Source organism: Panthera onca, chromosome C1 (assembly GCF_046562875.1).
Source record: "Panthera onca isolate mPanOnc1 chromosome C1, mPanOnc1 haplotype 2, whole genome shotgun sequence".
NCBI lineage: Eukaryota > Metazoa > Chordata > Mammalia > Carnivora > Felidae > Panthera > Panthera onca.
In genome coordinates, this window is record NC_138346.1 from 116,910,719 (window position 1) to 116,925,111 (window position 14,393).

The 14,393-nt window shown below is 45.4% G+C and overlaps 1 protein-coding gene across 2 annotated transcripts; it reads left to right on the forward strand.

Moving 5' to 3' along the window:
• Positions 1-562: 562 nt before the first annotated feature.
• On the forward strand, positions 563-5,327 carry SF3B4 (splicing factor 3b subunit 4). Of its 2 annotated transcripts, none has more exons than XM_060622383.2 (6): positions 563-685; positions 1,159-1,287; positions 1,757-2,299; positions 2,631-2,837; positions 4,529-4,702; positions 4,915-5,327. In XM_060622383.2, the coding sequence occupies exons 1-6, from the start codon at positions 652-654 to the stop codon at positions 5,100-5,102; spliced, it is 1,275 nt and encodes a 424-aa protein (XP_060478366.1). In that variant the 5' UTR covers positions 563-651; the 3' UTR covers positions 5,103-5,327. The 2 variants fall into 2 exon arrangements, with proteins under 2 accessions (XP_060478366.1, XP_078307604.1); XM_078451478.1 differs by having other exon boundaries at positions 2,631-2,819.
• The last annotated feature ends 9,066 nt before the right edge of the window (positions 5,328-14,393 follow it).

Sequence of the window (14,393 nt, forward strand, 5' to 3'; positions counted from 1 at the left end):
CTGGGCTTCAATGTCAACTACTCCTCAGCTTTGGCCACTCTCCATTTCGGAGCCCCAGGTTCCCGTCAGGAGCCCTCACCCCCACCCACACGCAATAGGACTAGGTGAGCTAGACGTTCCGCTTCTTTCCCATGAAGGAAAACCAAACACCTCAAGCCCAGGCTGGGGCTGAGGCCACCGCTGTCCGAGGGTTGTGGGCCGGGGTGGGAGCTGCCTCCGCGTCTAAAGGCAGCAGAATCCCTCGGGCGGGGGGGGGGGGGGGAAGGACACCCTCCTCTGGGGAACAAAGAAGGCTCGTTTGGCAACAAAATATAAAAAAGTAAAGTTTTGTGCTTTCAGCTTTTGAATTTCCATTTTTGGGAGCAGTGTGATCCTTTAGCGTCCAGTACTGCCTTCAGAGGGTCTGAGCATTTGCATCCCGCCTCCCTCGCTTTCACCGCTCGCGTGAGCACTTCCTCGCAGGGCCATTGATGGGAGGCGGCCCACCGAATCGCGGGAAGTCTCCGCCGTTCCTAAGATGGCCGCGGCCGCTTCCGGCTCCTCCCCCGCCGCGGCCCTGCCCACTGCCCTCACGTCCGCGTTCGCCCCGGAAGTGGAAGTAGAGTTCAGAAGGCGGGACCGCTGCCTGGAGACGGCGGGAGCTCTTTCGCCATGGCGGCCGGTCCGATCTCCGAGCGGAACCAGGGTGATTGGAGGGGATGAACCCGGAATAGGCCCACGAGGGCTGGCAGGCATCGACTAGGGCCAGCAGTGTCTTCGCCTGGGCAGGAGATCGGACCTCCCCTGGAGGGCGCGAGACCGGCCCCCGTGCCTGCCGGAGGGAGGGTGGCCGAGTGTAGGCTGAGGCCTGTAGGGGTGGTGCTGTCTGTGCCCAATCCCTTCTCCTTTCCCATTCAAAAAAAAACCCCAAAAAACAAAAAAACCCCACAAAAAAACAAAAGCCAAACCAAAAACAAAACAATTCACCAAAATAATTTGTAGCAGAACCTTTAGATTTCGGAAGGCTCTTTAGTTCCTGGAAAGGGAGGTGTAAGAGTTTAACCGAATTTTCTTTTTTTCTTTTTGCTCCTATACTCCATCTCCACTCCCAATTCCTCCGCCTGTCATCTCCTTCCTGTCATTCTTTCATCCTTGGCCTAACCTGCTTCCATCCTCTAGATGCCACTGTCTACGTGGGAGGCCTGGACGAGAAGGTTAGCGAACCACTGCTGTGGGAGCTATTTCTCCAGGCAGGGCCAGTAGTCAATACCCACATGCCAAAGGATAGAGTCACAGGTCAGCACCAAGGTGAGTACATGACAAGAGGTGAGTTTATGTATTGAGGGGACAAACTGCTGGTGGAGGGCTCCAGCAGTATTTATTTATAGATGTTTTGGAATGAATTCTCCGCAGATTCTTTTTTTTTTTTTTTTTTTTTTTTCATTTTGAGAGAGTGCAAGCCAGCGTGAACAGGGGAGGGGCAGAAAGAGAAGGAGAGTCCTAAGCAGGCTCCACACTGTCAGCACAGAGCCCAGTGTGGGGCTTAAACTCATGAACCTGAGATCATGACCTAAGCCAAAATCAAGAGTTGGATGCTTAACCGACTGAGCCACCAGGAGCCCCTGCAGATTCTTTTAAGCATAGCCCACAGCTTGTTTCTGGAACCATTCATTCCCAATGGAAACAAAGTCGTTATTTCTTGTGGTTTGGAAGGTGAATGAGTTATACCCCATTTTGAATCACTTAAGTTGTTAATCTCCACTCTTTTACTTCCCAGGGTATGGCTTTGTGGAATTCTTGAGTGAGGAAGATGCTGACTATGCCATTAAGATCATGAACATGATCAAACTCTATGGGAAACCAATACGGGTGAACAAAGCTTCAGCTCACAACAAGAACCTGGATGTGGGGGCCAACATTTTCATTGGCAACCTGGACCCAGAGATTGATGAGAAGCTGCTTTATGATACTTTCAGCGCCTTTGGGGTCATCTTACAAACCCCCAAAATTATGCGGGACCCTGACACAGGCAACTCCAAAGGTTATGCCTTTATTAATTTTGCTTCATTTGATGCTTCGGATGCAGCTATCGAGGCCATGAATGGGCAGTATCTCTGTAACCGCCCTATCACTGTGTCCTATGCCTTCAAGAAGGACTCCAAGGGCGAGCGCCATGGCTCTGCAGCTGAAAGACTTCTGGCAGCCCAGAACCCCCTCTCCCAGGCCGACCGCCCTCATCAGCTGTTTGCAGACGCACCTCCTCCTCCTTCTGCCCCCAATCCTGTGGTGTCATCACTGGGGTCTGGGCTTCCTCCACCAGGTAATGCTTTTATTCAAAATACTTTTGTCTTGTGTTTGGGGTATGGTGGTGGTGGAGCAGGAGGAAGGACAAAGGACCTGATGAAGGGGGATGTGGAGTCAGTAGGTGAAGAAAGAGGGATTGAGGGGTGATAGTCGTGGTGGGGAAGAAGGCTGTTGAGTTTCTCCAGGAGGTTGAAGTTGTTGTTCAGACTTGTCTAGTATTGCTTCTGACTTTGAAGAGCTGGGAGGAGGGGAAACAGCTTTTCCTACCTGAAGAGGCCAGACGGAACAGGCTCTACAGACATTCTCTTCTCTCCCTGTCATTAACTTTTCTTCCATTTCCTCTATAGGCATGCCTCCTCCTGGGTCCTTCCCACCCCCAGTGCCGCCTCCTGGAGCCCTTCCACCCGGGATACCCCCAGCCATGCCCCCGCCGCCTATGCCTCCTGGGGCTGGAGGACATGGCCCACCATCAGCGGGAACCCCAGGGGCTGGACATCCTGGACATGGACACTCACATCCTCACCCATTCCCACCAGGTGGGATGCCCCATCCAGGTGGGTATTCTTTGCTGGGAAAGGGAGGGATGGCCTTGGCAGAGGAGCTTTACTGCCACTTATGCTCCTGTCCTTGTCCCTCAACAGTGATAATAATAGCCCCAGAGCTCAACTTTTCTTCAGTTTTTCATATAAAACACAAAATACTGTTCTCTGTTTACTTTAACAACTATCATCCTGTTTCCTTTTTCTGATGTAAGTTTTTCCAGAGAGTATAACTGTACTTGATTTTTTTTTCCTTTCACTTAAAAAAAAATTTTTTTTAACGTTTTATTTATTTTTGAGAGAGAGAGAGACAGAGTACAAGCGGGGGGGAGGGGGGGGGGCGAGAGAGAGAGAGAGGGAGACACAGAATCTGAAGCAGGCTCCAGGCTCCAAGCTGTCAGCACAGAGCCCGACGTGGGGCTCAAACTCACAAACAGTGAGATCATGACCTGGGCGCAAGTCAGATGCTTAACTGACTGAGCCACCCAGGCGCCCTTCCCTTTAACTTACTTCATTTTTCTTCTTTGATTTCTACCCTAAAGCAGTGACCTAATTGCCAAATCTAGGGGACGCTTCCATTCCTTATCTGGTTTGCCCTTTGGTATACTTGAAATTGGGCATGTTGTCCTGTTTGAAAATCTTGTCTGTTGGTTTTATTGGATTCTTCATCTGTCTCTGACTCCTCAGTCTCAGTCACCTTAATAGGCTTCTTTTTCTCCCCACGTAGCTAGGTTTTTATATTCGGTTCTCTTCTCCACATGGCTCCATTACTTGTACACTGATGCCTCCTAGATAAGTGTCTCTGGTCTGTGACCCTTAATCTTGCTGTGTGATGGACCTCTCCACTTTTCTACCTCTGTCTTCAAACCTGTTCTTCTTCTAGTATTCTTTGTTTTCAAATGCTTAATTGAGAAATCTGAGAGCCATTTTAAACCATTTCCTGTCACCCCACTCTAGATACCAAGTCTTATTAATATCTCTGGCATTGGCCCCACTGCCAGTGCCCTAGTTCAGGCCCTCTTGTACTGATTATTTCACACCTGATTTACTGTAGTAATTTTCTCATGCTTTGCCTCCAGTTTCTCTATCTTTGATCCACTTGCATAGAGTAATTCTAAAACACAGATGCTCACATACCCTTGCTCAAAATTCTTCTGTTGCTCCTTTTTATCTACAGAGTGAAACTCAAACTTATCACCGTGGCATTCTAGGCTTTTTGTGATCTGGTGCCTGTTCATTACTCCCATGACTACATGCTGCTGCTCTGCATTTCTCTGAGTTACTGGTTTTCCCCAAACATACTGTGCTGTTTGATGGCTCTGTGATTGGCGCATGCTGATGTCCTGCCTGGGATGCTCTAGTCTACTTTGTTGTCCACTTGAAAAATTCTTACTTACTCTTTAGAATTAGATCTTTGCTCAGACAGTGTCTCTGCTACCTTCCCAAATCCTGTCGTCCCTCTGTTCGTTACATACTTCTGCAGCACCGTGATACTGTGAAAGTCGTGGAAGGAGCAAGGTGGGTGGGTTGGTAGTTGATTTGTTTGTAACCTTAGAATGGGGTTGAGGATAACGGCACTTTGTACCAGCCCTATTTTCCATACTCTTCTTTTCCTGACATCATGTCTTTCTCTGTTTTGTTCTCTTTTTTTTGCTTTTTGTATGCCTTTTGTCTCCTTTCTCTTTGTGTCTGTTTTTTCCTCATAGGGATGTCTCAGATGCAGCTGGCCCACCATGGCCCTCACGGCTTAGGACACCCCCATGCCGGGCCCCCAGGCTCTGGGGGGCAGCCGCCACCCCGACCACCCCCTGGAATGCCTCATCCTGGACCTCCTCCAATGGGCATGCCCCCTCGAGGGCCTCCGTTTGGATCTCCCATGGGTGAGTAGGATTCAGCCACCCCCCCCCCCCATCCTCAAATGTCATACTCTTGCAGCTTCTTTTGTCACGCTCCTGTCCCCTGCCCTTTCTTTTATTTACATTTCTGCTCATGGTGTCCCTGCCAGTCTTCTCTGTACATTCTCCCAACATCAACTAGTACCTGTTTCCCAACTGTTACTGAAGTCAGTCAACTTTTCTTTTTTTGTGTGCAGGTCACCCAGGTCCTATGCCTCCACATGGGATGCGTGGGCCTCCTCCACTGATGCCTCCTCATGGGTACACTGGGCCTCCACGACCCCCACCCTACGGCTACCAGCGGGGCCCCCTGCCTCCACCCAGACCCACCCCCCGGCCTCCAGTGCCCCCCCGTGGCCCACTTCGAGGCCCTCTTCCTCAGTAATTTCTCATTCTCTTGCCTCCTGTTCTATCTTCCCAATATTTTTTCAAATCCTTGGACCAATCTGAGTTGCTGTAGCTCCTTAGGGCTAAGGCACTAATCCCTCTCAGGCCTTTTTTTTTTTTTTTTTTAAGTGTAATTCTTTTCACAGGAGGTTTTTTTTTTTTTTATGTTGGTCCTAAGTGTTTTACAAATGCACAGAGAAAATAAAATTAAACTCCTTGTTTATTCTTTGTGCTCTTTTCCTCGGCAAAATAACTTCTCTGTTTTCTCTAAGAAGAGACATCAGTATATTGGGAAAAGAATGGTAAGGTAGGAGGGAGCATGCTTATTCTATGTTTTAAGGCTTACATTTAGCTTATAAGCTGGAAACCCTAAGTACCCGTGACATAGGGTTTTTGTGAATATGAAGCGAGAACAGAGGTGAAGTTCCTGGAGATAATGCTGGCAAAAACAGGAAGGAAGATGCACAAAGCCATCCACTGCAGTCCTGCTTGTAATGGTAGTAGGTTGGAAACCGCTCTCCTCTGTTGGTCAGGGACTGGTTGAATAACTTGGTAAATCTACACAGCAGCGGTAAAAAGGAGAGAGAAGACTACCTACTGTTTTAGAGAGACCTCCAGGATACATTAAGGGAAGAAAGTAACAAGCCAAACAGAACGTCCTATGCTCCCTCATCTAACATACGCATTTATTTACATTAAAAAAACCAGATAAACCAAAAAGGAAATTCATACACTGGGATGGGGAGGGGAGCTAGACTTCTCTGAGCATACTATGTTAAACTTGGTTTACTTCGACACTGTGTACATAAATGTCTTACATAATTGCGAAACTGTTGAAATTGGGACCGTTGGAACTCGGTAAACCTACATTTTCTTCCATGCTTTCCCTTCAGACATCATAAATGAGGAATTTGGATCTTACTCCTATTTTTTTCCTCCTCAGTCCTTCCACACCTGACTTACATCCCATGGAAATCTGTCTTCAGAGACTTTGAGTAATTAGACCAAATCCAATGGCCCCTTTTCTGTTCTTTGCTGTATTTAATCCTCTTACGTCACCACTTTCCTAAAGTTCTCTTTCTGGTCTATACGACCATGGACTTTGCTGATGTCTAGGCAAGAAACGGTGCACCCAGCCCTCTCGTTCTCTTGCACCATTCTTTAAAAAAAATTTTTTTAATGTTTATTTATTTTTGAGAGAGGGAGAGACGACAGAGTGTGAGCTGGGGAGGGGCAGAGAGAGAGGGAGACACAGAATCTGAAGCAGGCTCCAGGCTCTGAGCTATTAGCACAGAGCCTGATGCGGGGCTCAAACCCACGAACTATGAGATCATGACCTGAGCCGAAGTCGGATGCTTAACTGACCGAGCCACCCAGGCACCCCTCTCTTGCACCATTCTTACGTGATGTGGTACCTATAAGACCTGCCAGTGGCAGCTGAATGATACAGAGGTGTGCAGAGTGCTTCTGTTCTGGTGTTACCAAGGCAGTGGGCTGACACGTGCCATTATTACGACACAAAATATTCTGGGAGCGTGAGGAAGGGTATCCCGGCATGAAAAATCTGAGAAAACTTCCAGAAAAAAGAGTGATAAGTTCAGATGTAATGTCAAAGGAAGGGTAGATATTTCCCGGGCCAAGAAGGGGAAGCTCCCTCCTGGTGGACTGGATGCTCCCGAGCAGAAGCCGAGATTGGTCAACAGCACTATAAGTGATCCACTAGAGCTGCATGGCATTGGAGCTAGCTGGGGAGCTCCTGTTGATAGGGCTTCTCTGCCCTTTCTCATGTGGCCCAGAACCATTCAAAACCGCACACTGAGGCAAAGGGAGGAGGCTGCTTCGGACTGGAAGCTATTGGCTCAGGAATTCTAGCCGTCCTGGGATCTGCTTAGCGGCCCAGAGTGCTGAGAGAATTGCCATCCGAGCACCACTGGCAGGGCACACTGGCTGGGAAGCTGCTATCCATGAGGGAAAGCCACAGGGAGGATTTGAGCAAGGGAGTGACCGATTTGCGTTTTAGAACTGTGGTAGTGGGGGGAAAAGATCTGAGGGAGAAGACCGGGCAAGGAGCCAAGCAGGGCATTCGGCAGTAATTTAGGGAGAGATGCAGTCCTCGAGGGCCGTGATAGAAGCCCGATGGAGAGGAGGGGATGCACTGGGGAGGTATTCTAGAAGGCAAAAGAATAAGGTGAGGTGTTAGATTGGATATAGTGGAGGAAAGGGAGAGTGGAATCAGGATGAGAGTATGCAGCAGGAAGAATTTCCCGGGAGTTGGGATGGAAATGGTAAATTAGGTTTGGCATATGTTGACTTTCAGGTGAATTGTGGCACAGGCAAGTGGGGTCACCTAGTGGGCATTTGTCAAAACTTGGGGAAGATTCCACGTGATCATTTCACACAATGAATGGCTAAGGATGCCAGGCTTCTAAATCGTAATGGGCTTAATTGACTTCATTTCAAACAGCACTGCTGTGCAGTTACTTTGATGTGGTCATAAGCCGAGGCACTTGGGACCTAGCATAGTTGGCCGCTGGCTCCGAGCCCAGGTGCCCGCGGCCAGTACTCCAGCAGCCCCAGGTGGTAGCAGGCTTTGTCTCAGTCCCTGTGTCCTTTCTGCCTCCATGGCATCTATCAAATGAACTGACTTCTAACTGATCCTTGGTGAGGACTTCAAAGACTGTTACCCTTATGCTGAAGATTTCTAGCGTGTTTTTTCATATACGCTCCTGTGTGGTATTTTTGGCTCTTATCTGATAGCATGTTGATGAATTCACACCATCGAGGAGTAAATTAGTGCCTTTGCTGAATTCCCCACATCTCTCTTTGGAACCACTATTTCCTCAGGCATTCATTCGCAGAATCTTGGAGCTTTCATTCATTCAACACTAATTTTTGAGTGCCTCCTCCAGTCAATGAGGTTGACTCCCCCAGACTCTCCTCCAGCTCTCCCGCCCCTGGCTCCTGCAGATACTGGTGCTCAGCAGTTCTCTGTGCAGGCCCAGTATTGCTGGTACATTTTAGTACTTCAGTGCACACATCTGTTTGTTATTCACTAAACCAGGGCTTTTCCACTTTTTTTTTTTTAATCATTGCCCCTCTACCACCACGGCTGGAGACATTGTTTTCAAATTGCCCCCTACCCCCGCATGACATTTTAAATCACAGATATGCTATATATGTCTTTTTCTCTAAATTTTTATTTAAAAGTGGAGGAGGGCAGAGAGAGGGACGTTCCAGGCTCTGAGCTGTTGGCACCGAGCCCGATGTGGGGCTCAAACTCTCCAATGGAGAGATCATGACCTGAACTGAAGTCGGACACTTAACCCACTGAGCCACCCAGGCGCCCCTGTGCTCTATATCTTTTTATGTACTAGGGCCCTTTGGAGGGACACAAACCATTGTAATATCTAAGATTCCTGCTCCCCAAACCAGTTTTTGTCCCCTTTGGGGGGGGGGGATACCACTCCCATTGAGAATGTGTGGGACCATTGGTCCTTAATGTTTTGTGGGCCCCAGACAGCCCTTTGAGAACATGACAAAAACTGTGGACCCTATCCAAGAAAAATACATACATGCCTGTATTTCCAATATCCTGAAGCAAAAATTACATAAGGTTCATAGATCCCAATCTAAGTATCCTTGTATTACACTGAATCTCTTCAAGAACCCTGAAGGAATCTCATTCTATTAATCTATCTCCTGAGAGTACCCGAGATGCCTGGCATATATAATAATTGTAAAAATAGTAACAGCTAATGTTTACTGAACTCTTGCTAATATGCCAGTACTAAGTGTTTAATATTGTACTAAATGTTTATCTCAGTTAATCCTTGTAACAACCCCCTGAGGTAGGTTTTGTTATTACCCCCATTTTAAGATCTGGAAATGGATATTAAGTTATTTGACCAAGGTCACATGCTACGAAATGATAGATGGAATACTTGAACGAAGATCTGCACGAATTCTAGAGCCAGTTGCATAGTCATGTTATACTATATTTACTGAATAGATTCTTGTTGAATGAATGAATGTTTTCCTTTGCTATTAACCAGCTTTCTTAAAGATAATCCCTCTTTAACTGGGTTATAAACTCCTAAAGGATAGGAGCTTTTTTTGTGCTTTTTTTGCTTCAATTGTTAGCATCTCTCACTGGAACTTTATGGTATCTTAGAAGTGCTATCATTGACCCCATTTTGTCCCTCAGTTTCCCCATCCTGACAATCTCCTGTGCTTAGAATGTGGTGGGTAGAAGCAGTGATAGAATACAGGGTGATGGGTAACTGGGCAAAGAAGCTACACTAGGAAGCTTTATAAGGCAGTGGTTAAAACACCTGGAAAGCTCTAAAAGCCAGAGACCTATATACTGTATGAATCTACTTAAATGAAGCTCTAAGACAAATCTTAAATTTTTTTAATGTTTATTTATTTTTGAGAGAGAGACAGAGACAGAGACAGAGCACAAGCTGGGGAGGAGCAGACAGAGAGGGAGACACAGAATCCGAAACAAGCTCCAGGCTCTGAGCTGTCAGCACAGAGCCTGACATGGGGCTCAAACCCACAAACTGCAAGATCATGACCTGAGTCAAAGTTGGATGCTTAACTGACTGAGCTACCTAGGCACCCCTAGAAAAGACAAATCTAATGTATGGTGACCAAAAGGAGATCAGTAGTTGCCAGGGATGGGGATATTGACTGCAGGGGCAAGGGGATTTTGGGGGGCAAAGGAAATGTTCTTTATCTTGATCAAGGAGGTGCTTACATGGGCGTATACTTTTGTTAAAACTCATAGAACTATATATTTCATTTTTTTATTTTTAATTTTTAAAAATGTCTATTTATTTATTTTTGAGAGAGAGAGAGAGAGCTCAAGCAGGGGAGGGGCAGAGAGAGAGAGAAAGGAGAGAGAGAATCCCAAGCAGGTTCGGTGCTGCCAGCACAGAGCCTGACTTGGGGCTCGATCTCACAAACCACAAGATCATGACCTGAGCTGAAACCAAGAGTCAGAGGCTTAACCGACTGAGCCACCCAAGCGCTCCACAACTGCATACTTTAAATGGATGCATTAAAAAAGCATTAGGTCTCTGAATCTATATTGCCTGGGTTCCATTTTTAGTTTTGCCACTTCTGAGTTGTGTGATCATATCAAGTTACTTAACCATCCAGTACCTCAGTCTATCATCTGTAAATGGTGACCATCTCATAGGGTTAATGTGGAGGTGGGGTGAGTTCATCAATGTAAAGTAGTGAGAAAAGTGCTCAAGTCAGGTAAACGCTCTAATGAGGCTAACCATCATTACCAAATACCCACTTATCACCTCCTGGGCCATAGTCTTATTTCCACACTTAATATAAGCCATTGTGGAGAAGAGCTGAGTCTAGGGATAGGAACAATTCTAGACTAAAAATGGGGCAACTCTTAGTAGGTAATTAAATTATATTCTTTGAAACAAATTATTTACCTATTAGTTCAACACTTATATTTAATGGGAGTAAGCAGAAATTTATCATATATACTAAAGGTAATAAAATTGAACTTATTTGGAATAATATTTCATTAAGTGTTTACTTAAGTAATGAAATTAAGTATATATTGGGGATATAGCAGTAAATATGTCAGATGAGGTCCTTATTCCTTTAGAAATGACAGTCTAAGTAGGAAAAGGCAAAAAATAAAAAAGTAAACAAAAATAATAATTTTAGATAGAGATATCTTGTAAAAAAAAAAAATAAGGCAGTGTGATAGGATACTGCCTGGGAAGTAGGGAGGGTCATCTGAAGGGTGACTTTTTAAAAAAATTTAATATTTATTTATTTATTTCTTTATTATTTTTTAATTTACATCCAAGTTAGCTAGCATATAGTGCCGCAATGATTTTAGGAGTAGATTCCTTAATGCCCCTTACCCATTCAGCCCATCCCCCCTCCCACAACCCCTCCAGGAACCCTCTGTTTGTTCTCCATATTTAAGAGTCTCTTATGTTTAGTCCCCCTCCCTGTTTTTATATTATTTTTGCTTCTGAAGGGTGACTTTTGAGTGGAGACCTGAATGGTAAGGCAAAGATCTGGGACAAGGGATTTCCAGGCAGCAGGACTGCAAGTGCTAGGGTCCTCTGATGGATTTGCAGTGGGCATGCTGGAGCCGTAGCAGGAGACCAGGGAGGCTGAAGAGATTCAAGGAAGAGGGTTGGGGAGGCAGGCAGGGGCCAGATCCCACAAGGCCTTTTAGGCCTTGATTAGAAGTTTGGATTTAATTCTTAGTACAATGGGAAGGCATTGGAGGATTTAAAGAAAGGGGAGTGGTAAAATCTCATTAAAACTTTTCCTAAAAATTGCAGTTTAACATGTTCAGAAAAACACCTAGGTCGGGAGTGAATTTTTATATATGTATGCACCCTTTTAACCTTATATCATCAAGATGTTGGCACATTTCCAGCACCCGGAGGGCTCCCTTGTGCCCCTTCACAGTCAATTTCCACTTCCTGGTGGTAGCCTTTCTTTTCTTCATCACTGTAGATAAGTTTGCTTTTCCTTTGCACTGTATACAAATGGGTTCATAGAGTATGTACTCCTTTTGGTCCAGCTTCTTATACTCAATATTTTGTTTGTGAGATCTTTTTATCTTGTTGTATACAGTAGTTCGGTCTCTTAAAAATTTGTCAAATAGTATTCCTTATATGAATATACCACGATTTGTTTATCTAAATGTAACCATTCTTTGGCTGATAGGCATTTGAAGTTTTTGAATCTCATGAATGAAGCTGCTATGAAAATACTTGTACCTGTCTTTTTAAAAAATGTTTATTGGGGCGCCTGGGTGGCTCAGTCGGTTAAGCCACCGACTTCGGCTCAGGTCATGATCTCGCAGTCCGTGAGTTCAAGCCCCGCGTCGGGCTCTGTGCTGACAGCTCAGAGCCTGGAGCCTGTTTCAGATTCTGTGTCTCCCTCTCTCTGACCCTCCCCCGTTCATGCTCTGTCTCTCTCTGTCTCAAAAATAAATAAATGTTAAAAAAAATTAAAAAAAAATGTTTATTTATTTTTGAGGGAGAGAGAGAGTGGGAGCTGGGGAGGGGCAGAGAGAGAGGTGGGGACAGAGGACCCCAATAGGGCTCTATGCTGACAGCAGTGAGCCCGATGCAGGGCTTGAACTCATGAACTGCACATTCATGACCTGAGCCAAAGTTGGACGCTCAACTGACTGAGCCACCGAGGCGCCCCTGTACCTTTTTTTTTTTTTGCCTGTACCTGTCTTTTTTTTTTTTTTTTTTTTTTTTGTGTGTGGTACATATGCACTAATTTCTCTAGGGAGAGAGTATCTGCTAAATCAGGTTTGATTTAGAGGATCCTCCTGACGACTGAGAATAATGGGCAGAGCAAGATTGGAAGTAGGGAAATCAATTAAGAGGCTATTGTGGCAAAGGACAGAGATGATGGTGGCTTAGACTAGGGGACAGTGGTAGAGAAGTGGTAGAGTTAGAACATGTTTTGAAGTAGGGCTGACAAGGCTTGATAAGAGCAAGAAAGGAAACAGGGCAACTGCAAGGTTTCTGGCCTGAACACCTTGATGAAGAGTTGAGAAAGACCTCAGTCTGAAGTTTATTTCTGGGTGTTACATTAGAGATGCTGATGAGATATCCATGTGGTGATACTGAGTTGACAGGTGGAGATTTTGAGTTTGGGCTTGGTAGAAAGGTCTGCACTGGAGACATAAATGTGGGAATCGTCACCACATAGACAGTACGACAGGCATGGGATTACCTGAGGTGACAAGGGAGAATAGAGTAGGTGGAAGGGGGAAAGGGGCCAGGACTGATCCCCTAGGAACTCTTATGTTAATGGACCCAGCAAAGGGGACAGTGAAGCAGCTGGTGAGCTGCATGGGTCTGTGGTTCCTGGAAAAAATGATGAAGTCTTTCCTCAGCATTGGAAAAACATATACAACCTTTCTCTCTAAGATTACAAGATTTCTATTTTAGCAAGTAAGGGATAAGTGGAGAATATGCAAAGTCACCTTAAAGAGAAAAACCGGCTCCCTGCCAGCAAGGCTTGGCTGTAACCTAATTGAAAATATTAACATATTTAAATAAAGAATGTATCAACCTGAAGAGGGGTCAGCAATGGAAATCTAGTGAAGGGAGAGTCGCTGAGGCTCACACAGGCATAGCCTTTCCAAGTACCATCCTGGAAAGAGTGCTTTAGCCAACAGAATGAGAGTAGTCCAGGAGGATTGGCAAGGCTGCCCATACATAGAGAGGGGAGTGGAGAACTGTAGCCAAGAAGAGTTTTCTGAACCCATTGGCACAGCTCCTTCCTGGGGATGGCCAGATGCCATTAAAGATAAAAATATTCCTGTTCGGTTATGTCATTGTGCATCTATATGTTGACATTCTGATTTGGCTTAAAGAAGAGAATGTGCTGGACGTGAGTCTGAGCAACGGAAGATTTCTCATGGTAAATGAACACGTATGTATTATGGCTTTATGTTTCAGTAAATTGTAAACTTCGTTGGCACAAACAGGTATTTCCAAGATGTAGTTTTGAAGTCTGTGAAACCCAGGCCCACATCCCTATGAGAAATGATGTAAGTATAGCCATTTTTTTTTTTTTTAATAATTAAGTCAGAACAGCCATTTCAGAGGAAATTCCTTGCACATCTTGTTTTCTAAACGTTTGAACCTGGGCCGAATTGCCAATATTCCAAGATGTCCACGAGAATGAGAAAATCTTTGAAAAAACTGAAAAAAGTGAACTTTTGCCTGGTCACCACTTCTCCCGACCAGTCAAGGAAGTACAAATCTAGCCCAGCTCGTCAACACCGATGAACCTCTTTTTAAAAAACTTACCTAATCTTCCTCTTTTTCCTCAATAAAAACCCTGAGCCCACTTCCTGTAATTGGGACACTATTTGGGTTTCAACCTAAACTATGTGCCCTGAATTGCAATTCTGTGATATGAAATAAACACTTTGCCTTTTGAACTGGTTTCTTGTTTTTAGACTGAAACAAGTCTAAAAGTTAGTGGTAAATTCAACACTGCAAACGCCACCTGTGAGCTCTCTTGGGACACAGCCCGCCAGGCCTCTTCATGTAACATATTCCAGCATTCTGAAGCCTACATTTTTATCAAAGTAGAATCACACACTATTAAATCCGAAAGGGAGCTGATACAGCCTCTAGTGCAAGCCTGGCATTTTCCAGATGAGAAAACTGAGGCTCAGAGAGGCAGAGAACTTGACCCAAAGCTTATGGAAGTGAGAACCCAGGTCAGTGCACTGTCCAGAGTACCCTAAGCC